Source organism: Dromiciops gliroides, chromosome 6 (assembly GCF_019393635.1).
Source record: "Dromiciops gliroides isolate mDroGli1 chromosome 6, mDroGli1.pri, whole genome shotgun sequence".
NCBI classification, from domain to species: domain Eukaryota; kingdom Metazoa; phylum Chordata; class Mammalia; order Microbiotheria; family Microbiotheriidae; genus Dromiciops; species Dromiciops gliroides.
The window spans coordinates 267,909,249-267,936,062 of record NC_057866.1 but is presented as its reverse complement, the minus strand read 5'-3'; the positions used below and the strand labels follow the sequence as shown (position 1 = coordinate 267,936,062).

The 26,814-nt window shown below is 36.7% G+C and overlaps 1 protein-coding gene across 2 annotated transcripts in view; it reads left to right on the top strand.

Annotated features, from left to right (window-relative positions):
- The window catches only part of FAT4 (FAT atypical cadherin 4), a 238,439-nt gene that overhangs the window by 93,462 nt on the left and 118,163 nt on the right, over positions 1 to 26,814 (top strand). For both annotated transcript variants that reach the window (XM_043973167.1, XM_043973166.1), the window contains exons 2-3: positions 17,217 to 17,348; positions 23,633 to 23,894. In XM_043973167.1, the coding sequence (XP_043829102.1) occupies positions 17,217 to 17,348; positions 23,633 to 23,894 (394 nt within the window). The remainder of the gene's footprint in view (positions 1 to 17,216; positions 17,349 to 23,632; positions 23,895 to 26,814) is intronic.

Here is a 26,814-nt window from a genome sequence, read left to right as displayed (position 1 = left end):
TCTGTGTGAATCTTTCTATTTCAGTTGTGTTTCTTTTAAACAACACACTCAGGTTTTTGTTTGTTAATCTATACTACTGCCATTCTTCATTTCAATGGGTGAGTTCATCCCATTCAAAATTCCTAATTATGATTGCTAATTACTTATTTCCCTCCATTTGACCTCTCAGACTTTTCCTTCTGTTTGCTCTACACTCACTCCTTTCGAAGAAAAGAAATTATTGGTAGAATAGCATGCCCGACACTAGTGATTTGCTTCTATCCCAATATACCTCTTTTCTTCCCCTTCCCCTTTCTCTTATAGAAGATTTTTATCTTTTCAATGTTGCCTTTTATATACAAAGTTTGGTATGTTAATACATTAAATTCATCAGTATCAGGAAGGTTTAAATTAAGAGAGAGTGCAATTTGTTTGCTTATGACCAATCCCCCCTCTCTAAATCTTCTTTCTCTCTCTCTCTCTCTCTCTCTCTCTCTCTCTCTCTCTCTCTCAGTATGTTCAACATCCTTTTGTCTGGTTCAATGAAAATAAAGTTCAAGCTCGTCCTACTGTATTTATTCCTTCTTTCATGTTTGAATTGTCTTATCTTCACACACACAATTTATGACAGACAGTAAATCCAACCAACTTCCTTCTTCATAGTTTATTTTGTTTTCTTTCCCTTTCCTTTTTTTAGGCCATTAAATTATAACTAAATTTCTCTTAGGTTTTCTGAGTTATCTATTCCCTCCAACATGACTAAAGATAATAAGGATCTGAGGGGACCTCCGTTTCTTTTTTCTGCATCATCTTCTAAATACTTCATCATCCTATTGTTCGGTCCTTTTTTTCAGTTGTGCCCAGTGCTTCATGATCACATTAGGGATTTTCTTGGCAAAGATTCTGAAGTGGTTTGCCATTTCCTACTGCAGCTCATTTTATAGGTGAGGAAACTGAGGCAAACAGGTTTATGAAACTGCCCAAGGTCACACAGTTAGTGTCTGAGTCCATATTTGAACTCATGTCCCCCTTAATCTAGGTCCTATATTCTATGCACTACACCACATATCTGCCCCTCATTATCATATAGTCCCATATAATTGGTCATCATATACATATTTCCATTTTTCTCTTTACTAATTTGATTACATTAAAATAGTTGCTCATGCCTGGCCTTTTTATTAGGAATATGTATAAATCCTCTATTTCATTAAAGGTTCATTCTCTCCTCACCCCACTTCCCACCCATTAAATTATACTCAGCTGTGCTAGGTTAAGTATTTTTGTTGGCAAGCCTTTATCTTTTGACTCCTGGAATTCAGTATTCCACATTTACTTCTTTAGAGTGAAGAGTAAAAGATTTAGGAGAAATATGATAACTGTCATCAAGTATCTGGAAGACTATTAGAAAGAAAAGGGATCAATTCATTCTGTTCTCCAAAGGCAGAACTAGAATGAATGTTCAGACATTGCAGAAAAGCAGTTTTGGGATTGAGATAAAGAAACACTTCATTAATGATTAGAGCTATCCAAAAATGTAATAGGCTCCTACCAGAAGTAACACCTTCCTCCTCATCACTTTTTTTAATGTTCATGGCCATTTGTTAAATATATTGTAAAAACCAAAACCAAACAAACGAGCAAAACTTGCTCAAGTATAGCATTGACTAATCCTGTTCTGATACTCGATGATTCTTTTATTATTAATTTTTATTTTCTTTATTTTTTAACTCTATGATTCTAAAAATAGATAATATGAGCATAGATAATAGATTGAGAGCTGTTAGGGCTGGGTATCAAGATATGTGAATTATTTGCATAAAGGTAATTAACTAAATCTTAGTAGACTAAATTGTTTGCCATGGGAGAGAATGATATAAAGGAGAAGAGGACCAAGGACAGCACCTTGGAAGCCACTCCAATTTAGGCTGTGGAAGGAAGTTAAGCCAGGAAAGGAAAGTAACAAGGAGTAAATAGACTTGTAGAAGGAGAAACTATACAGATCATGGCCTCAAAAACAAAAGGGTCCCAAAGTGAGCAGAAGTAGGAAGAAGTTAAAAATGTAAGATGTTTTAAAGGAAGGAAGGAACAAAGGAAGGAAGGAACAAAGGAACGAAGGAAGGAAGGAAAAAATCCATTAAGTCCCATGGTGTCTGAGACAATGTGATGAAAGATTTGTCCCAGACACTTTGCTAAGCACTTTACAAATTTTATCTCACTTGTTCCTCAAAATAACCCTGTGAGGGAAATAGTGCTATTATAATCCTTATTTTACAATTAAGGAAATTGATATAGACACAGGTTAAGTCACCCAGTTAGTAGTAGTAAGTTTCTGAAGCTGAATTTTAACTCAGCTCTTCCTAACTTTAGACCCAGTGCTATATCTACTGCATCATTTAGCTTTCTCAGAAAGGTTAAGAGGCATGAAAAGCCCACAGGATTTGGAAATATGACATCCTTTGTGAGAATTGAGAGGAAAGCTTTAGTAGAATCATTGGAGTGAATGCTAGATATCAGGGAATTGATGAAGGAGTATTGGTAGGAAGGAAAGCCAGTCTTTGTAGACTACTTTTTCCAGAGATATCCTGTTTAGCATAGGAAATGACCTTAAAAGGCATTTAGTTCAGTTCCCTCAGTTTATAGATGAAGAAACTGAGATCTAGAATGGTGTGATGTATTGTCAACGGTCACATAGCTAATAAGTGGCAAAGCTGGAATTCAAGGTTGTGGACTCTCATATCAAATGCATTGTTCTTTCCTCTATGCCACCAGTTTAGTAGTGAGGGGCAGTAGGAGTTTTGGCTTGGAAGATGGAAGTTTCAGTATATACCATCAAGATAAAGTTCTTCTGAGATTAAGAAGACTAGAAATGCATGAATACAGTGGAAAAGGAGCTGGGGAGGAGAGAGAAAGAAAGAGTGAAGGAGAGAAAAGAGGAGAGAGAGCAAGACAGAAAAAGAGTGGGAGAGAGGGAAGGAGGGAGAAATATATAGAAAGAGATAGACAGAGACAGAGAGCTAGAAGGAGGAGGAGGAGAAGGAACTTATATGAAAGACATACTTATTGCTACTGTTATCCAATTTATTATAAGTCTTTTATCAAAGAACAAAAAAGATGGAATGAAAACTGAAATCTGCATGCCATTAGAGTCTCTCAATGGAAGAGACTCCAAATGATGTCAACAGTAATATCAACATATAGACATTTCACATATTTTTATGTACAAAATGCTTTTTTCATTAATTTTGGTCATCATAATTATCAACGGTGATTACCTCTCTTCTCATCGCATCATAGTCATCAGGATCTTTTATGAAAACAGCATCTCCCATTCAGTGGGTGGATCCATTGGTTGCATGAAGACATCAGAAAATAACTTGAATGAATGGCATTTGGAATAATTCTGCCAAATTAGAACATGATTTTAAGATTAGCTTTAAAATAGCAGTGTTAATTAAATTTGTAAAAGAATCTTTTATGTTTATAATTTATGCACTCATTTTATTCATTTCACACATTCATACTTTACCATTCTTTTAGTGATCTTCATCCCTTTTTATTAATTTGATATTCAAAACAAAATGTTCTTTATCTTTATTTCTCCTCCATTTAAATATGGGCATAACCACAGTTTCAAGTATAGAACAGTAGCATACAGATATTGCTGTATTTGACCTAAGCCAGAAGTAGTAATATTTGTACAGTGGTGTTGTTTCCAATATGGAACTGATAAGTTCCTATTCTTCAAACCTTTTTCCTTTACATGCAATGGCAGAAGACCAAGTCAATGCACAATGATCCCTGCTCCCTTCATTAGGGTGTCAAGTACATGAAAAAGTAGTTGTATCTTTGGAAAGGGATGTCTCCTTGGTCTAAGACAGTAACATTTTAAGTTTACATTCTAACACCATCATACTTAGATATCTCAGTTCTTTGCTATTCCACTGTAGGGCAGGCTCTTGCCAACCATCAGTATGAGGAGAGACAAGTGTCTGACTTTATACACATGTTGAACTATTAACAGATGAATGAGATTTATAGGGATAGAAAGTGTTTGACCTTTTTTCTTCCCATGTCCATCATCCCTCAATCACCTAGACAAGTGATATGTTTCTAGGAACATTGCTGTACCCTGAGCCCCTTTGGGCTTGCCATCTTTTTGTTTTCAGGGCAATGAGGGTTAAGTGATTTGCCCAGGGTCACACAGCTAGTAAGTGTTAAATGTCTGAGGATGGATTTGTGTTCAGGTCCTCCTGAATCCAGGGCTGGTGCTTTATCCACTGCACCACCTAGCTACTCTTGGGCTTGCCATCTTTTATACAACTTCAGGACTAACTCCACAGAGATATGTTTTGTGAAACTCTGTGTGTGTGTGTGTGTGTGTGTGTGTGTGTGTGTCTGTCTGTCTGTCTGTCTGTCTATTGGTTTGAAACTGCAATGCAATGGTCACTGCTTAGGGTGAAAGGAACGAGGTAGCTCCAGGCTTTGGAGGCTTTCATGGGCTTTCAGTGCCCGAAGACAAAGCTTCTTTTGCCTGGGCCTACAAATTTACACCTTTAAAATCCTCAAATTACCTGTTGTCAGCACATTGCTTTGCATGATTAGAAGTTTTTAGGTTCCTCCAGCTGAGTTCACATCTTTTTTTTAAACAAATGATGATATGAACACCAGTGTCAGCTACCACTCATGGAGGAGGTCTGCAACATCCATTAGCACCGATTACATTTCACAGCTAGAGCGGTATCTAATTTTATGTATTTTCCTGTATTTTCTCTGCTAAAATGATTAAGTATTTCTCTTGTGAGCTGTTTAAAAGCATAGGTGTGTGTGTGTGTGTGTGTGTGTGTGTGTGTGTGTGTGTGTGTGTGTGCATCTGTGTATGTATATGTCTTGGTGAAGCCAGATTAGCCATTTTGATATTGCATGCTGAGGTTTCTGGGATCTCCCTTTAGTTTTAATTTATCTCATACTTCTTCAAACTCTTACTAATTGGAAGCCAGACCACACATTTTTGGACCTGACATTCTCTTTTTCACAAACAGTTCTTTTGCCTCCCCAGCCAGATTACAAATGGTAGGACTTTTATATCTGAAATTTGTTTGCATAATTTCTGGTATGCCTAAAATAGACTCAGTTAACATTTACTATTGATGTCCTCATTGGCCATTGACAACATAAGATTCTGCTTCTTTACATTTGTTCAAATTATTCTATCAAGTACCAAATCATTGTAATCACCAGAAATGAGTTACTTTCCTCCTTGGTTAGGCAAGAACTCATTTCTGTGTTTTGAGTGTGGAGCAATGTGTACATAGAGTCAGACAACCCACCGATCAATCAGTCTAACTTTCTTGACCATAAATAGCTCACAGTCAATGCTCTGTCTCCATTGCTGGCACAATATTGGGAAGAGTGAATGGCAGGTTGGTTTGACTACTTATCATTTGTAATGAATCATTCTCTCCTAAATAGTGCAATTTCTTAATTCTGGGTCATTTAATTCATTGAAGATGAATAGAATCTAAGGATTACTCTACTAGAAATAGAATCAATAAGCTAAGTCATTAATTATTATTATCATTATTATTGTGATCCTCATCAATATACCCAAAGACATGAATGAAACTGTGATTTGCTTGATTTGGACATTTCCCTCTTCAACTATGAAGATCACAATATAAATTCAAACATACATACACACAAACATACACATATATACAATCATACACATATATACAAACATACACATACATGTACACACATACACACACACACGTGTGTGTGTGTGTGTGTGTGTCTGTATTTGCCACCACTAAGAGCAGGCTCTAAATGGAATGTGTTTCCCTGGGTGGGATGGGTTCTCTATCACTATAAGTAATTTAAAAAATACATTCTTAAATACTTTTTGGATAATAACTTGTCAGGAATGTTTTGAATCGCTTCTGATTATTGGAGCAGATAGTCTTGGAGTCCTCTGCCAATTCTGATATTCCATGATTTCTGTGGTTTGCCCATTACTGTTCAGAGCCTGTTTTGTTTAACCGAGTGCCTCAAATCTTCCTCCTTCCTTCTTTCCTTCCTTCCTTTGCTGGTTGGATTGTTTATTTATTTTAAAAAGACTGCATCTACTTTTCTTTCTCAAACTGCAAGTGGAGGGTCTGCTCATTGCTGGTCCCCTACTGATAATCATTGGAGTTTTGACATGTTCCATTTTCCAAACTCAGCTGAACAACTCTTCTTTTATCCCCCTCACCCAAGCCCAAGCTCAATGGACCCACTAACCATGTCTTCTCCAGTAACAAGAATTGTAGATATGCTGCACCATGCATAGAAAAGAATATGAGGAAAGGATGGGAGAAAGAAAGAGAGGCAGAGACAGAGAGAGATAGAAATTAGGAAATAAAGAAAAGAAAAAAGAAAGGCAAGGAGGGAGAGAGGAAGGAAGGAAAGAAGGAAAGGAAGGAGTGAATAAAAGTAAGGAGGGAGGGAGGACAGAAGGAAGGAAAGAAACAAGAAACAAGAAAGGGAAGGAGGGAAAGAAAAAGGGAGAGAGAAATGCAGGTAGACAAAGAAACACAGAGGGAGAGGGAAAGGAAGGTAGTGAGGAGAAAGGTACAGAGACAAAGAGTGGGACAAAGTAGAGACAGGAAGTAGGGAGAGATGAGAAAAAGGCGAGAGAGAATCAAAACCATGAAAAAATGTTGTGGGATCTTTTTGACATTTCAATTCTTATAGGATGCTTTGCACATAAAAACAAGTCCACCACATTTAGATGTGCATTGGCTTGTGTACAAAATCTGGGGTGTGTGTTTTTAAGTACAGTGTTATAACTTCCATAAATTCCCCATGCTATGCATATTTTAACTTAATTGTTGCTCTTAGTTTACAATTGAAAACTTTGTCTTTTTTTTTCAGTTCAGTCAATTGCACAACATATAAACAGTGCTGATTCATGACAAAACATTGATGTGGCTGCACATGATTGTCTCTGCTTTCAAAAATAAAAATCCTTATTTGGTTTGAAGTTTTGAGCACCATAGTAAGCCTATGAAGTCTATGTCTTGTGTCATCACACACTCAGGCAGCCATCACAAGCATTCAGTTATCAAGAGTGGAGAGAATTGTGTGTTGCCATTAGTTCTGCTCATTCTTGTTGATGACTGGCTCCTCTCCAGCCTTGCTTGTTGCTCATACATGCTGTACTTGTAAAAATATACTGCAGTCCCATGAGCTTATGTTTCTGGCTTCCAGAAAGCTGAAACATTGACTTTATTTAAGAAATATTGTTCAGTTTGTCATAGCTCTTGCATACATGTAACTTAGATGAGTGATCTGTTATAAAATATATCATTTTCCATTTGTTCTATTTTTGGTACAGAAAAACCTAAGCTACTTGAGGAGCGTGACTGCTTCATTTTTTCTTTTCATACCCAGTGACTAGTGTGGCACCATATATATTAGGAGCTTCTTAATAAATGTTTGTGTGCAATTAGGTGCCATATTGAATAAAATAATGGCCTTTGAGTCAGAGTTCCAATCTTGCCTCATATACTTACAAACTGTGTGACTCTGGGCAAGTTGCTTGACATTTTTAAGCATTAGTTTTCTCATCTGTAAATGGGCATAAAAATAATACTTATTTCATAGTATTGCAAGATTGAATGAAATAACATATGTAATGTTATTTACAAACCTTGAAGTACCATTTAAATCCTAGTTATTAAATTGACTGGACTGAATTTATGTTTGTTTGTTGTTTTTTTCAAAATTAAGCCCAAATGAAGATTAAAGAGAAGCATCTAACATTTGCCTCCCCAAATTCCAGATTACTCTATATATCATCTAAGGTCATAAATCTGCTTATAAAATTATTTAGTGAATTTTCTAGAAATACACATAAATCTATATGGAGCTGAGGAACAAATTATAGGGCACAATAAGTGTACAAGAGAATTTCTCTGAATTTAAGTTACCACAATGAAATCATCCTACTGCAAGAGAAAGAACATTCCACTAGAAGTCAAAAGTCCTGGGCTCTAGTTCGACTATGCCATTAATTACATGTATGATTGTGGGCAAATTAATTGATGCTCAGTTCCCTCAGCTGTAACTGAATTATTAGGCACTAAAATCTTTTTTGTTTTTGGCTGACTTCATAGATTTTGAAGCTTGAAGGGTCCTTCTAGGATACTCCGTCTAAGGCTCACATCTTTCAGTTGAGGAAACTGAGGCTTATACACATGCAATAACTTTCTTATGACCAAACAGCTAGTAAGGATCTTTTATCCTAAGTCAAGTATTAAATATTCAGCCATTGTTGTTTATTTTACTGAGGCACTGCTTATTAAAATTGTTTTATTTGAGGCAAGCTGACAAGTGGATAAAATGCTGTACTTGGAGTCTTGGGATCCCAGACTTAGAACTAGAAAGAATGCTGGAGGCCATTTCACCCAACCTCTGGAGACCTGGAGAAGTAAATTAACTTCCTCAATGTCACATAATACATAGATAGTAGACAGAATAAGAGGCCCCCAGATCTTCTGATTTTAAATCCAGTCCAGACCAGTTTCTGCTTTACCACACCAAATACTTAAAAATTCCAAGACTGACTAACTTTCCACGTGACCCTAGTCAAGTCACTTACCTTCTTTGTTTTTTCACTTACCTTCTCAATGGCCAGGTAACTGTCTAAGACTTCTCTACTAATTTATAAAGGATTTACAATCTACCCATATTTACAAAAACATGGATCCAGATGCTAGAAATGTTGATGTCTTTAACAGAACATGATTTAAAGTTCAGAGCACTGTCTTATAGAATACAAAAACTCCTAGTGGCATAGCTATTAAGGAATGGCAAGCTTAGTAATGTAGTAGACTGTGAGCACCCTGAGAACAGGCACTGTCTTTTGCCTCTCTTTGCATCCTCATCACTTAGCACAGTTCCTGAGACTTAATAAAAGCTAAATGACTGACTGACTGACTGAAGTTTTGTAAGGAACACCAGATTTTATGTTAGATAAAGTAGAAATGGAACACAAGCTCCTTGGGTTTAGTAACTATTTTATCTGTGAATCTGTTTGCCCACTTCCTTACAATGTCTGAGAAATAATAGGCATTTAATTAATGCTTATTGAATTGGATTGAATACATTCCCTATCACACGCTGGAATCTCAGTTCTTTATTTAACATAGACACATGCATATTCTAAAGAGTCCCTGTCCTTAGAGAGGAGTTGCATTATTTGTTTTTCTTGGTAGGTAATTACTGTTCTCACCCAAAACCTGCCCAGTCTTTTGTGCAGAGGATCTACGCAAACAATCCTTTTTCCCCAGAATGTTTTATAGTTTTTCTAGCTTGAGGTAGCCCTCATTTTAGATCAATGGCAAGATAATAAGTCATCATTTTCCTTGTGTAGGAGTATACTGGATTCAAAGTCCTTTCCATACCTTCTGGAATCCAAGATCAAATTACCTGGACTGACCACTGAGGCATTTTTAAATATGTAAATGTTCCTTATTCTGGCCTATTCATAGCAGATGTATGACTCACTTGCAAACCATAATAGATTTTGGCTATGCTATACAATGAAGTGTCTTGGATATGCTGAAACAGTGAATCTAGGCCCATGGCAGAAGAATTTCCAGTGGTTTACAAAGGAAGGAGTGGGGGAAGGGAGTATAAAACAAGGAAAGATATAAATGATGACACCTTTTTTGTAGCAAATGAAGTCATTTTGGGAAAGAAACTGGAATGATTTAAATCTGAAGAGATAAATGACAATGCTAGGGAATTACTATAGAATCCTATTCCCTTTGATATTGGGATTTCAGTGGTATGTTTTTGAAATATATAAAAAAGAAATGTGATCTGCATTCTACTGAATCCAAATATATGCTCCTGCTTTTCTCTATGAATGAGCTAATATAATAAAGAATGTTAGTCTTTGTTGCAGGAGAAAAAGAACTAGTTCCAGGATGATAGATAGGGTAGTTGAGGGGACAGTAATTTATAAATGTTTCTATGGTAGAGAAATGTGACTTGTTATTATCATACAAAGGCATGACAAAATTCATACATGTAGTCATAGTGTATATACTTACTTGGAGGAGTGCTTGAGTTAGCTCCTTAGTGCCCTACTAGGTCAGTCAGCTAGTCAGCCATGACAAAGCAGAGATGTGTGCTGTAACTCCTCCTATCTACCTTGTCAAGGTCAACAGTAAGAAATAGCAACTGATGCTAAAGTATCCTTAGGTTAAAAATGGCAGCAAGTTGCCTTAGATCCCATAGGTTGAAACAGCATTCATTGCCTTGCTACTCCTTCCTGTCCTAGCCCACTCCACCCTAAACATTCATGGGCTTTTTTCTCATACCAAGTTCAAATGAAATGTTGAGTGACTGAATAGCTTTTACTGAATGGCTATACTTTGCACAAACTTTCTCCTTAATTAGATCACCCAACCTCTGATTATCCAGGAAAAGAAGAATCCAACTCTCTCCCTATAGGATTCTAGCATTCTTTATCTTAATACCATCCCACATATCCTTAGACAAACAAAAATAAGGTTACTTCCTAGTTTGATTTAAAAAAAAAACACTTTAAATGGCATAGAAATGAAAATGAGGAGGTATTGGAAATGAAGCATCCAAATGCCACCTGCTTTGTCTAGTCACTGTCAAAGGACAAAAAGTGTGTTTTGTTTGTGTCTCCTTCATTACCACACTATTAGAGAGGAAGGTAAGTTAGGCAGGTAACAAAAGCAGCTCCCTACTCTGGGTTGGAGGAAGTAGAAAAGGCTCTGGAAGCAGGAACCAAGTGGTCTCGCTGACCACCATCTGCTGTGCTGACCCCACAGATCTCTCCAGCTAACTCGGTTACATAATTCCCACACTTTTCACTCTATAGCAGTCTATCTTTGCTCTTTGGCTCATGATTCCCAGCAAGAATTCCCAGAGAATGCTCTGGTCTGACCACTGTCGATCAACCATGCTGCTAGTGCTCTTAGTGCCCAAGTTCCTTCTAGAAAACCTCTGTGCTTGGTCACTGCATGCAGACATCCTTTTATTATATTCAGTCTTTCAATTATAAATATTTGCCTGTACTTCAGTATTGACGATAACTTGGAAGATATCTCTTAGTGGATTATGGATACTTCCTGCTCTCAATTATATCTGGATCCCAAATAGTGTGACATAATGAGGAACATATTTTCCAGGGCTAAACTTTAAGGAGGATGAGTATGTATGTATATATGTACACATACACATACATATTATATATTATATATATATGTGTACATTATGTGTATATATGCACATAAAACTTATTTTACCAACTTTTAGTAAAAGTTTCTTTACTTAGATTAAAATAGGATTGTTAAAAATTATATTTTTTAAACTAAAATAAACTTACAACATAGAATTTATTCAAGGAAAATTATGCCATAGGATAATAAAAGAAAAAGGTGCCTAAAATTTTTTTTTAAATAAATGGCGAGGGGGCAGCTAGGTGGCACAGTGGATAAAGCACCAGCCTTGAATTCAGGAGGACCTGAGTTCATATCCAGTCTCAGACACTTGACACTTAATAGCTGTGTGACCCTGGCCAAGTCGCTTAACCCTCATTGTCCTGCAAAATAAAATAGATGATAGATAGATAGATAGATAGATAGATAGATAGATAGATAGATAGATAGATAGATAGATAGATAAATGGCAAGAAGAAAATGTTTTCTGGTACAGAAATAGTAGTACAAAAAATAATATATGAGGACCTGGATTATGGGACTATTTTGCAATTAATGCAACTTAAAGCATATATTTTTGAGTGTCCATAGTTCAACACAGCATTACAACTCAGAAAGAAAAAAAAATGATAAAAGAAAGAAAGAAGAAAAGAATGAAGAAAAGAAAGGTATAATCCAGGTTTGACCAACTCCATCTAAGTTTAGATGTGCAGAAGATTTAAATACAAACAGAAGAAGCCACATGGCAATGTGTAACTTGATTACTTTTCCAAAATAAAGTTTCAGGACAATGATGGTAAGGAAATCATAGGGTAATGAAGACCTAATTTTCACTCATGTATATTCCTTTCACAATGCAGAGATATATATGTTTCTGTAGATAAGTTACGAAGAAAAGGCAAGGAAACAATTTTTTACAAGAAATATAACACATTCTTTAAGTTTTCTTCACTTTTTCATCATTTGTACAAAAGCATTATGGTTTACGTGAATGTCACAATAAAGATCTGCTCCCCTGGTCATTTCTCTTTCTGTGATCAACCTCTTCATCTATTAACTTCTCTCTAAGATTTTTCATTACTTGGCAAAGTGCTGCTGCCCTCCTTCTAACAATTACCATTCTTATCAAGCACATGATTGTTTCTTCAATTTCTTCTTTGCCTTCTGTCTTCTATTTTAATTGCTATCCCTGTCAAAAATTCTTGAAAGTCAATTTAGCCATTACTATCAACACCTTCATTCATCATATGCTTCAATTCAGTTGATATGAGATTCTATCCTAGTGACCCCATTAAAGTCTCCAATCCCATTGTTCTTTTAGGATAATCTCTATATTTGTAAAATAGTGAAGAGGCATCTAGGACTTCTGCAATTTTCTCTCTTGTCAGTTGATCAGCCACACTGCTAATGCTCTTAGTGCCTGAGCTTCTCCTAGAAAACCTGCGTGCTTGGTCACTGCATGCAGACACGTACAGGAGGATTAATAGAAATGAGGACTGCTCTACATTTTCATCCCTTTTGCCTTTGCAAAGAGTCATGCATGTGGTACACAGCTTCCAAGGTTTAAATTGTCTAATAAGGTTTGAAGCATTGCTTTAGCATTCCAGAGATTAAAAACAAACCACAATGATTCATTGTGTATATATATATATATATATATATATATATATATATATATATATATATATATATATATATATATATATATATCCTAAAAGAAAACAAGTTTGGAGCTAAAGAAGGCTTCTAAGAAGCTGTTGTCTCATTGAGAGGCAATCATGGAACTGTGGCCTTTCAGTCATGAACACTTTAGTCTGAGGTTTCCCTCTGACACATACTGTTGTGTGACCCCAGGCAAGTCACTTGACTCTCAGTGATGTAGGCAACTCCCCTAGACTAAACATTGGTGGGAATTCTCTGATTTTGGTAGAGGTAGTTTTCTTATCCATGTGTCCCCTCAATGAATGAAATCATAGATCCAGTCCTTTTAGCATCAAAATTCCTGAGTCTAAATATAGTTCAAAATTTCCAGTCATTTGTCTATGTATACATGTGTGGCAAATGGTACATATGTATGCACTAGAACCAGAGATCAAAATCCCAAATGCCCAAGTCTGGCTCGGGTTGTAACAGAAGCGTAGTAAAGATATAGCTGGGATCTAGAGAAAAGCAGACAGGTATCGGGGCTAACTAATATAAAGGTTTCAGAGATCAGACCAAAATTACTGATGATCTGTGAATGAGTAAATGCAGAATGAGTAGCTTGTCAGAGATTAAAGATCGTGAGATAAGAATTTTTGGTAGGAGTAACCAGATCGTCAATAGTTCAGTATCAGAATCCAATAAATCTAAATAACTCAAAATACGATAGGAACAGAGGCATGAATCTGATCCTAGGCTGGAGATTGCCCTTTGATCTTCTATTTTTTGATGGACACAGGAAACTAAGGACTGGCAGATGCAGAAGTGGAAAGCACCTAATGAACACAATGTAGCTGCAGGTATTCTCTGGTCCTTATATATAGCAAAGAACATAAGAACTTGGGCTCTAGGGATATGTAAGTTAATCAACAGGAATTTATTTGAACTTACGGTGTGCTGAGTACTAGATAAAAGGCAAAAATGTGATCCCAGTCTTGAAGGAGCTCACATCTTAATGGGAGAAGACAACATTGAAATAATTATGTACATGAAAAATAAATATATACAGAGAATAGGGGAGGTAATCTTAGAGGGGAGGCATTAACAAGATGGGGTGGGAGGACAAGAAAATTCACCTTCAAAAGACAGGATTTGATCTTGGCAGGATACCACAAAACAGAAAGCCTCATCCCAAATAGAGAATAGATGCTGAGTTAATGAAGACTATCTTTAATCATGCTTCTGTTCCCAAGCCTGTCAAAGATGCCACCAATTTAATGGAAATGGTCAATCCTACCAATGGCACTATATTGATTCCTTGTTACTTGCAAAAGTATATGTTATGCTAAGAACATTTTGGATACTGGGAATTTTTTTCAGGTGACGTTAGTTAATCTTTTTTTTTTTTTTTTGGTGGGACAATGGGGGTCAAGTGACTTGCCCAGGGTCACACAGCTAGTAAATGCCAAGTGTCTGAGGCCGGATTTGAACTCAGGTACTCCTGAAACCAGGGCCGGTGCTTTATCCACTGTGCCACCTAACTGCCCCCAAGTGAATCTTTTTTTTTTTTTTTAAAGATATCTTTATGAAAGTCAAATATAAGTTTCTTGAGAGTATGACTTGTTTCAGTATTTGTATTCACAATTCCCGGCACACATTAAGTATTTAATACATTTTTCTGGATTGATTGATCCTGTATTTGAGGAAATGTGTCAGGAACCTGAATACTCCAAAGCTTTGTTAGGGAACTCAGTCTTTAGTAGGTCTTACCAAGCATAAAAGTCCTAGAACAGACTGTTTCTGCTTTTCGAGGACCAAACTATGTAAGTTCTGAACTCAGCATCAGCGGGCTAACCCCAATTGTTCAACTTGTTATTCTCCCTTACTGACTGACCCCCAACCGCCCCCCCAAAAAAAAAATCCAGCTCATGTAGAATGTCTACTAAGGAAAAGAGAGTTTTTGTCAATGGAGGTAATATTGATGTGTGGATTAAAATAAAGTATTTTCATTCAATATATAAAATTCCGGTAGGAAACTGTTAACAGTAACCTAGGCAAGAGGGGATGAAGACCAAGGGGAGGATGGTTGGGATATCAGTAGTGAGAAGATGACAGATGTAAGAGATGTTTGGGACATGGAATCCACCAATTGGATATTCAAGATGAAAGATATTAGGATGACTATGAGTTTATGAGCCTGGTTGATTAGAAGAATGGTGCTTCCCTCAAAATATAAAGTTAAAAGAAGCGATGAGATTAGTGGCAAGATAAGGATTTCTGTTTTGGACATGTTAAATTTGTGATGCCTGAGGGAAATGCTAGTAGGGTATTGCAAGCAAGCAATTGGAGGCGCTCATGAGAGAGAAGAAAGCTGGAAATGCAGATTTGGGTGTCTCTAAAGAGATAGTAGTTGGTATCATGGGAGTTGATGACATCTCCAGGAGAGTAGGGAAAGATGATGAGAGGGCCTAGGGTGAAGCCACCCAGGGAAACTGAGGCCCATAAATGAGAAGTAACTTGGTCAAGATCACACATATATTAAATAGCATAGCTGGAATTTGTATCGAGGTCTCCAGACTCTAAATCCATTTTCTCTAGGGCTACATGATTTTGCTTCTCAGCCCAGTTCATGAGGGTCATGGTCAGACCTCAACAAAGCAACTTGGGCCCTTCTTGAACCATCATATTTTTTTTCTTTTTTACTCTTCTTGGGCAACTTTTGTTTTATATCAGTAATTCAGCTCGGTCTTTTCCCCATTCTGGTTTGAATTTTTAGGGCCCAGTTCCAAGAGGAAGCACATGGCTCCCAGTATTTACTCAGACTTCTGCAATCTTCTGAGTTAAACAATTTCGCTTAGGTAGGGCACCAAGCAAATAACCCTGGCTTGGATCGCTCAAACAAAGCTGCTAATATTTGTAAAAATCTATAAACACTACATGTGAAAGGAATGTTTGTTTAGCTTGAGTTGAAAATCAGCACTGGAGATGGAAGTGAAAATGGAGAGAGGAAAGGAAAACGTTTTGTTTTGTTTTCCAAAGTTGAGCTATGCTGTTTAAGGGCAAAAAAAATGTAGATTTTTTTCAACCATTAAAATGTGTGTTTTTTTTTTCTTTGCCCCAGAATTTACATTGCCAATGGGTGGTCATCTTAGAGAAGATTTTACATCATGTGTTTTTAAAGGTTACTTGGTCTTCAGCCACACTGATTCTCCATGGGGGTCAAAACTAGGGAGAAAAATGATAGCTGATAAGTGGGACTTCTTTGGGAAGAGCATTTAAATCACCTCCTAGCAACACATCAGATTATATTTATTAGTGTATCACAGAGTCTCAGGTTAGGAGGAACTCTTAGAAGTCATTTGTTTTTTTGTTTTTTTGTTTTTTTTTAGTGAGGCAGTTGGGGTTAAGTGACTTGCCCAGGGTCACACAGCTAGTAAGTGTTAAGTGTCTGAGGCCGGATTTGAACTCAGGTATTCCTGACTCCAGGGCCAGTGCTCTATCCACTGCACCATCTAGCTGCCCCCAGAAGTCATTTAACCTAATCCTCTCCACCTCCCCACCTTTCATCCCTTTTATATGTTGTCTTAACCAAATACCCATAATAAAGGAGCGATGTGCAATTAAAAAAAAAAAGACCTTTATGACTACTTGAGGTCAGGTACTCTCTTTTGCTTATATTTGTACTCTGATACTTAACACAATTCCTGGCATGTAGTAAACATATAATAGATTCTTTGCCTATCCATTGACCCATATCTGAACAAGAATCTTCTCCACATTCTTGACAACTGCTCATCTGTTCTTTTCTTGAAGACCTTCAATTTTAGGAAATCCATTTCCTCCTGGTGAAGTCCATTCCATTTTCAGATAGCTTTCATTGTTGGGAGGTATTTCTTACTTCAAGGATAAATTTCCTTCTTTTTTTTGCATCAATTATTCTTAGTTGTGGCCTCTGAGGCAAAAGTGGAAGAAACCCAATACCTTCTCTGCATCACAAAACTTCATACTTGAAAATACTCATTATTTCCTCTCAAGTTTTATTTTTTTCCAAACTAAACATCCTCTGTTCTTTTAAGGAATTATTAAATGAATTCTAGGCCCTTTAGACTTTTTCTTTGGTGATTCTAGCATCATACCCAGTGATGTTTGTTACCTTCAATTTGGAAGGTTTTTATTCCTTTGGATGGTCAAATCACGGATACTTCTTTTTAGATTGGGGTCATTTATTGGGTGTGCATATTAAATATGGCATTTAATGTGTATTAATGTTTTAAAATTTATTATTATATATAAAATAATTAGTACACTATTCATAATAATGTTAAATATTACATTTTTATTCTCTTGTAGGTAGAAATAACACTCCAGGATATAAATGACAATCCACCAGTATTTCCAACAGACACACTCGATCTGACAGTAGAAGAGAATATTGGAGACGGCTCCAGGATAATGCAGCTGACAGCCATGGATGCTGATGAGGTAGCATTAAGCTTGATTCCTAAGGTTCCCATGTAATTAATGGTCTGAGGCACTCATGGGCACTTTCATTAAAGTTAAAGATTGGGTGTATTCTTCCAAAGACCATTAATTCCTAAATGCAGATGGAAGAAGCCTAGGATAGAAAAAGATAAACCCATTTCTTTTTTCTTTGATCACTGGCCATGACATAGTTCACTGTGAGCCTGGTTCTACTTGTTTTCATACTACTATTATTTTTTTAAAAACAGGGACAATTGTGTCTACTAACTTTATGTTTTGGGAATCTGCTTTGGTTGCATGTACACGAGGGCTATGAATTAGAACCTTCATTATGTCTCACTGTACCTTAGGGGCTGATAGCTTTATAAAATGTTTATTTTCCCTATGTAATTCAAATCAACAAGCATTTATTAAGGGCCTATTCTGTGCCAGACACTGGGCTAAGCACTGAGGATTCACAGAAAGGCAAAAAAAGCAGTTCCTCCTCCTAAGGAACTCACAATCCCCTGATGTACCAGGTTCCATTTCCTTAATAAAACTTAATAATCAAGGCCTAATTTGACAAATGCTAATGGATAACCAATGGGTGTAGTAAAGAGAACAATGAATTTGGAGTCAGATGACCCAAACTGCAGCTCCAGAATCAGGAGGAGAGATCTCAGCCTGTTGTAGGGTTACAATGTCCATTCTTATAATGTGCCCATCTCCAAAAAAACATCTCTGAACTACAAGAGTCTCTTAGGTGAGAAGGATCCTCATTACAAGTCCATCTGAGGTGGGATATAAGGGAGGAAAAGAGTATTTCTGATAACTTGCATCAAGGAGTGTCTGGATAAGAGGAGAAGGACCCCCGGCTCTATTCCCCTCTCCTGCCTAATCAAATTAGTAGTGTTTGGGTTAGGGGAGGGATCCTATCCATTTTTCCATTTCTCTTTCAACCTATCCCTTTGAACACTTAAGAATGATACCAATATGTGGAGGTTCAAGGAGAAACTCAATTGAAAATGTTTATTTGAATCTTACCTCAAAAACTTACTAGCTGTGTGGACTTGGGCAAGTCTCATAACTTCTCTAACTGTCAGAATCAAGAGAACACTTGAAAAGTCAGGTTTTATGTATCCCTCAGTTTCCTCATTTATAAAATGAGCATTGAAATGACACCTACTTCCCAGGGTTGTTGTAAGGGTTAAACAAAATAATATTTGTAAATTGTTTCACAGTCCTTAGAGCCAGGTTGGCCATTACCATGTCTCCCTTGTATTCTGTACAAATATTCACTTGTCTTCTTTTGAATGTACACATGCACACTGAAACATTAGGACCATAGATTGGAAGCTGGAAGAGACCTTGTAATAGATGGAGTCAGTATTTTTTGGATGGCTAAGATCTCAGTAATTATTAATAGCTCAATACAATCCAGCAATCAGGCACTGTCCACCACTACACTGGCCATGCATGGGTGAAAATGAAAAAAAAAAGTTGCCTTAAAGAAGCTTAAATTCAAATAGGGACAGTGTACAATATGCTTTCATCAGAGTATACAAGTTGGAGTTTGAAAGAACTGAATTCCAATCCTGTTTTAGACAAATGCTAGCTTTTTGACCCTGGGCAAGTCACTTAACCATCCTCAGTCTCAGTTTATTATCTGCAAAATGGGGATAATAATAGCAAAATAATATATCCAAGGTCTTCTGTCTACAAAACATATTTGAATTAGGTGCCTCAATGGATAGAGCACTGGGCTTGGGAGTCAAGAAGAACTGAGTTCAAATCTGGTCTCAGACACTAGTTGTGTGACCCTGAGCAAGTCACTTAACCTTAATTACCTCCATTTCTTCATCTGTAAAATGAGCTGCAGGGGCAGCTAGGTGGCACAGTGGATAAAAGCACTGGCCTTGGATTCAGGAGGACCTGAGTTCAAATCCAGCCTCAGACACTTGACACTTAACTAGCTGTGTGACTCTGGGCAAGTCACTTAACCCTCATTGCCCTCAAAAAAACAAAAACAAAAAAACCAAAAATAAAATGAGCTGCAGAAGGAAATGTCAAAGTACTCCAGTATCTTTGACAAGAAAACCCTAAATGGGGTCACAAAGAGTCTGACACACCTGAAAAGCAACTGAACCACCGCTGCTACAGTGTAGTGCTCATTTACCAATGTTCCACAGGACGATGATCATAAGCTTTTGCTTTTGTTTGTTTTTTTCATTACACTCTTGATATTCATTTTCTAAGTCTTGAAGCTAACAGGCCCAAGTCACTTTAGGAGAACCTTGGAGGAAAGGAATGATGGCTTTAAAGTAGCAAAGTGTAAATGTGGACGTTTATCTAAATATCATTTGAAACATGAATTGGAGACAGATTCTCTCTCCACCTCACTCTGCCCCACCCCCATTTAAGGAAGCCCGTGACTCTTTTGAGTCTCTCTATATAAACAGAATGATTCAGATCCTAATGGATTGGACTGGGCTAATTGCACTGTGTTTCCTAGGGCTGGACTTGTTATTGAAAATGTTACTTAAAGCTGTAAAATACATTTGCAATTTATAGCTATTTACTTTGAGAATTCCTTCCCCTGTGCCTTTGTCTCTTGGTTTCCTCTGGAGAGCAGAATATTTTCAGGCAACATTATTTCCATGGCTAGTCAAGGGAAACATGATATTTGTTCCTTGTGGTATTGCTGATGTTGTGTATTGGGGGATATTAAATAAATAAGGAGACCTTTCATAAGAGCTAATTAAATCATCGCTTCTGCCCAGAAGTTTGTCAGCTATCCACCAAACCTTTTTAGTTTGATACATTAGTTGCCCTTTGGTATGGAAAAATGAAAGAGAGAGAGAGAGAGAGAGAGAGAGAGAGAGAGAGAGAGAGAGAGAGAGAGAGAGAGAGAGAGAGAGAAGAAGAAGAAGAAGAAGAAGAAGAAGAAGAAGAAGAAGAAGAAGAAGAAGAAGAAGAAGAAGAAGAAGAAGAAAAGAGAAAAGAAGAGAAAAAGAGAGAAGGAATGGAAGGAAAGAAGGAAAAATCTTTATTTCCACATGCTTCAACCTCCTTGGACCATAAGAATTAATTATTGGATGTCTTAAAGTCTCATCATTCTTTGGGTCAGATTGTTGGCAAGCCTTTTAAGTGTCTAGTAGATACCATTTTTGTTATGTTTTCTTTGCTTTTTACCTAATTTGCAAGAACTCACCAGTTTTACAAGTCAATCCTGAGTCCTGGTGCTTTGATAGCTGGGACACATTAAGGAAAAAAAAATGTTAAATGGAACAAATGATGTTTTAAAAATTCAATCAGTTCAGAAATCTAAAATTCTCATTGCATGTTTTTGCTTAACCATAAAATAAGAGGAAAGTGTTTTACATGCTCTAGATACACCTGAGTACACAAGTACTGCATAGGGCAGGAGGTTAAACATAGCTGGTGAAGGTCAGAGTGGGAGAATTTTCTCCTTTTATCTCTCCTCCCTTTTTCAAATGTGTTTTGAGGTGCTGTCCCACAGGATAGGTTATCCTACTGAATATTGGAAAGGGTTTTTAAGAAAATAAAAACATATGACAATTCAATTCAATCTAATCTGGTAAACTGGGATAAAGCAGCTACTATAAAACCAACATGTGACTAGGTGTTAGCAATGCAAAGATAAAAATGAAAGAGTTTCTGCTCTCAAGGACTTTATATTCTATTAGGCATAACAATATAAACAAGGATATGTAAATACAAAACACTGGGATAGGGATTTAACCTATGAATTTTGGGTGAGAAAAGTCCCTCTATCAATGAAGGTTAAAGTACAAGTTATCTCTAACACAGAACTTAATCTATTTGATCTTCTTCCCAGGATTGGAAGCTAAAGAGGTTCTTTGTATGTTATTAGTTTCTCTCTCTCTCTCTCTCTCTCTCTCTCTCTTTCTCTCTCTCCCTCTCATATATGTATATATAGATGTGTATGTGCATATGTATGTATGTAGTCCCCAAAGTCTTAATGCAGTTTTCATTTATAAAGTAAATATGAAATAATTTCTGAGGTACAGAATATATTTAAAAAATAACTTGTAAAGGAACTAGCACTATTGAGTGGAGTTTTGAAGGGATCAAGATGTGAAGGTAAGGAGCTAGAGCATTCCAGACATAGGCCACAGCTTGTACAGTACCACAGTGGCAGGAGGTGGGAGGTAGAGTTCTTAAGAGAGAGTGACATGAAATGCCCCAATTGATGCCATTTTAAATATGGAATAATTACTCTTTAAAGTTTCAAAATCTGAGGTCTTGATGAATTCTTAGCAAGGTGGGTGAGACACATGTCTATGAGAAAAGAAGTGATTTATTTGGAAGATAACCTTTAATTTATATTCAGATTCCCACAAATGTCTGTGTTTTTTTAATAAGCTTTTGAGAATTCTTGAGCTTTGTTTTCCTCCATATTTCTAGTGAATTAAAGTCAGCGTGAATGAATGAGTCAATGAAGCATTTATTAAGCACTTGTGATAAGCAAAGCACTGGGGATACAAATCAAAATGGAAGGCAGGCCATGAACTCCAGGAGATCACATTCTCATGGGGGAGAAAATACAGATAGAAGGTTTTGGCTTCAAGTCAAGTGGAAAGGTCCCATGGTCTTTAGGGCAGTGGCCAACCAGATGGTCCTACCTCTCCTTTCATGTCATTTCCACTGATGAACTTGTATCAGTTCTTTTTTTTTTTTTTTTGAAGTGAGGCAATTGGGGTTAAGTGACTTGCCCAGGGTCACAAAGCTAGTAAGTGTTAAGTGTCTGAGGCCGGATTTGAACTCAGGTACTCCTGACTCCAGGGCCAGTACTCTATCCATTGCACCACCTAGCTGCCCCTTGTATCAGTTCTAATGCTGAACCATTTGACAGAGCCAGAACTTTCTCCTCAGTCTTCAGTAGCTATGGTTATGACACCAACTCTCAAGATTTTAGAAGCATCACTAAGTACAGATACATTTCTGAAACTAGAAGAAATCCAGGTAAATTTCTGAAACTAGAACAAATCTATTTCATTAACAGTCAGCTATGGGGCAGCTAGGTGGAGGACCTGAGTTCAAATCCAGCCTCAGATGCTTAAGGATTACTAGCTGTGTGACCCTAGGCAAGTCACTTAATCCCAATTGCCTCACCAAAAAAAAAATCAGTTACAATGGAATCTTGAAACTATTGTCTTACAAACCTTTTTTATTCTTCTGACTTTAATGTTTACCACGTGTAGATTAGCAAAATACACCAAATAGAGTCAGTTCTAAAGCCTTTAATATTTAATGCATACTGGGTGTGATTATGTAAGGAGAATAAAAATAATCAACAAACTAGAAAATGGAAATGCTTTGGGTTTGACCTTCATCTAAAATCAGTAACAATAGCTGCTGATGTAATACCTTTAAGAGCTATGTTATCTGGCTTCCACTCTATCAAGACTGTATTTTCAAAAGACACTAATGGCCTTCTAATCAGTAACCAGTCCTCCATAGAGTTTAATCCCTTATCATCTGGAACCAGAACATGGAAAGGAGCCTTTGAACTCACACCATCCCCCTATTATTTTCAGCCTCCCTTCACTCCAAGCTATCATCCTTCTACCTTGCTGTTAGATTAATTTTCTTAAAATATCGCTGTCCATTCAGCAGTGCTACCCTCCCAATCCATTAGAAACTAAGATTTGCCTTCAGTACAAAATCTCCCAGACTTTTGTATTTTGGACTTAGAAGCAACCTTTGAGATCCTCTAGTACAACTCTTATTTTACAGATGAGGAAATGGCTGGGGAGGCAGAGAAACTGTGAATTTACTCATTCAACTGACATTGATGAAATAACTATTGTTTACAAGATACCGTGCTTGCCCCCCATCAAAACATTTTGTCAGATTGTATTGGTTTGACATTCATTGGCCTCAGAGAAAAATCTATTACCTACTTTTCTGGCTATGACCTCTTCTCATATGAAAAAGTTGAATTGGCTTACCTTCTTGGTTTGGTTCATGCTGTTTCCTTTCCTTGCAAGGTACTCTGTTCCCGCCTTCCAAACCCAACATTCTATCCTTTTCCTCTTTTAAATTTTACTACCCAACCCTTAAAATACTGTCCAGATTCTATCTTTTCCATTAATTCTGCCGTCATCATACATGTCATCTTGTCTGTACCATTTATTTGACACTAAGAGACTTTCATTCATACTTTGTTTTCTTTTCATATTATTTTGATGACTTAGTCACAAGAAAAGATCTTTGTTGTTGTTTTTGTATAATTTATGTGCCTTCTCTATCTCTTCTAGGGTGCCAATGCTCTTGTCACTTATGCAATCATTAGTGGTGCGGATGACAGCTTCCATATTGATCCTGAGTCAGGAGAATTGATTGCCACCAAGCGTTTGGACAGAGAACGCCGTTCAAAGTACTCACTGCTAGTTCGAGCAGATGATGGCCTACAGTCTTCAGATATGAGGATAAACATCACCATCAGTGATGTGAATGACCACATACCCAAGTTTTCCAGACCTGTCTACTCTTTTGACATACCTGAAGATATCATGCCTGGTAAGTGACAAGCAGACTCTCATTCTTCTGTAGGTACCCTTTTTGACCATTATCACTTCTCCAGTTGCTATTGCTACCACATTTTAATTAAGTTGTGCTACAAACCATTTGCCATAAAAATTTTTTCTGGCTTTTGATATGCTTAATAATCTCTTATGGCTATAGTTACTTGCTCCCAAATTCTGTTTGGCTTTTCAGTGTATTCTTCAATAAATTATGATGATGCCGATCACTTTTTTGAATATTGAATTCCCACATCTTTAGAATTAATACAGAATGTTTTTAAATATTTAAAGGTCATTTTAGTAATAATATGGATAAAAAGAAAACTTTGAAAAACTATCCCTGCCCTAGAGGAGCTTATAGAAGAGCTGGAATTACCATTTAATTACTTACTATATAAAATATCTGTTACATTTTCTAATAGACAAAACACGAAGGTTAAATCTGGAATTTTGCTTGAGGTTATCCATGATTAAACTTTGTAGAAAAGTAGCATGGTCTATAAGAATCCTCCTGGTTTGGGAAAGCACTTATGTGCTGAGGTCATTCTCCCTTTTATTAATCCATTATGGGTCAATCAGAATTTCTCCATAAAAAAGTTTTTGAGATTTTAAATCATTTCTTAGTTTACCATGGAAACATTTCAGTGTTCTGCGATTTCAACAGTGTGGACTCTCCTTCATCTAACACCCTATGTCTATATATCGTATATGCCTCTCTATACCCTAATACCAATTTTTCACTTGACCATAACTAAAAACACTCATCTACCTATAGGTAACTTATGATGAAAATTTCCATGCTACCCAGGCTGGTCCTTGGACAACTGAGAAATAGACAGAAAGCCAATGTTCTATTCATTGTTACAAGTATTTTCAACATGATAGAAGATTCCAGATCTTGTATTATGCTGACAAATCCTGCAGGACCTTAGAGTTAGCTCTCTACCATGAATGAGACAATGTAGGAGAATACAACCCTAGATTGGAATGGAGATACATGGAGTCATAGCTCCAATATAGGGCTACAAGTGGAAAGCTAGCTACAAAGTATTGAGTATAATATTTTAAACATATTTTTCAGAAAATAATAATGTTTGAAAAACCCAAAGGGCCATGCAAATATTTGTTGTTAAGTATGGAAGTCATTTGGCATTTTACTTCATCTGAAATATACATAATAATGATTGTGTCAAATACATCTAATCTTTTAGAAGAGAGGTTGAAATATCTTTTTAAAACATATTTTATTAAAAATATTGTATCTTTTCAATTATTCTCACTATAGACACATAGGTTTACTGGATTGTACTTGAAGATAATGACTTAGGGTCCTATTATTTTGGTAATTGAGTTTTTCCCTAAATAAAAGTCTTATATCATACCTTTAGAAATACTGACATTTCATCTTCCCTTTACTGAGAAAGAATGAGAGTCAGAGTAATAATAGTACAATAATGTGAAATCTAAGTGGTAAGCATGGAGGAAACCAGAGAAGAAACTTCTTCCCAGAACAGGAGGTTCTGGGAACACACGAAGTTGAGGTTTCTAGATTTACAAAGTGTAAGGTCCTTCATTACAACTTTTAGAATGTTCTTAATGAACACTTTATATATCTATATTTATGTCTCTGTGTGTGTTTTGTAGATTAGAAATTCTCTACTGTTATGAGAATCAAATGAACTAATTTACCTAAGGACTTTTGCAAACCTTAACCTATTATGTCTGGGTCATTTGTTATTGTATTGCTCTCATCTTTTTCAATAGGGTTCAGGTAGAAATTGCCCTAGGATGAGTTATTTTCCTGCTGTTATTGCAGTCTTACATTTTATTCACGATTGCATAGATAGACAAAAGAACTTTTTATTTTTGACTAAAAGTATTATGGAGACAGCTAGGTGGTGCTGGCGTGTATAGAGGACCAAGCCTGGAGTCAGGAAGATTCATCTTCTTGAGTTCAAATCTGGCCTTTGACATTTACTGGTTGTATGACCCTAGGCAAGTCTTTTAATCCTGCTTGCCTCAGTTTCCTTATCTATAAAAGGATCTGGAGAAGGAAATGGCAAATAATTCCAGTATCTTTGGTATGGGGTCATGAAGAGTCAGATGTGATTTAAAAGATTGAACAACAAAAAAAGAATTATGTCAACTTATCCTCTATAGGTTCATTCAAATTTTCCTTGGTACCACTTCAGTAGCTTTGCAGTGAGTCCTCTCCACAAGAAAGAGGAATATGGCCAAGATCAGATCATCAGTTTTAGAAGTGTCCATGGCCCTGGTTCTTTTAGAGTTAGGGAAGTTGTTGTTCAGTTATGTCTGTCTCTTTTTGACCCCATTCGGGCTTTTCTTGGCAAAAGTACTGTTATGGTTTGCCATTTCTTTCTGCAGCTGATTTTACAGATAAGGAAACTGAGATAAACAGGGTTAAGTGACTTCTCTAGCATCACACAGGTAATAAGTGTCAGAGGTCAGATCTGAACTCAAGTCTTCCTGACCCCAGGCCAGGCACTCTATCCACTATGCCACCTAGTTGCTTTTACTAATTTACTAAATATGTACAGAATATATATCTGTCAGCTAATAGACTCTCACACTAGATGTATAAATACACTTTCCCCCACTACCTTCCTGGTATAAGGTAAGGACCTTTATATTTAGTTAAAACTTCTTTAAAAAAACCCTTGCATTATTTTCTTAATTTCATTTTGCCAAAAGGCAATGTAGTAAAGTAGCTAGAAGACCAGCTGGCTTTGTACTCCAGAAGACTCAAGTTCAAGTATAGTCTCTAACACATATTAATACAATGTAAAGTCTTAGAGAACAGGGACTTTTCCATTTGTGCCCCTTTTTACTCGGTATTTAGCTCACAGCTGAAACCTAATAGGTGCCTAGCGATTTCTTTTTAAACTGCACTTGTT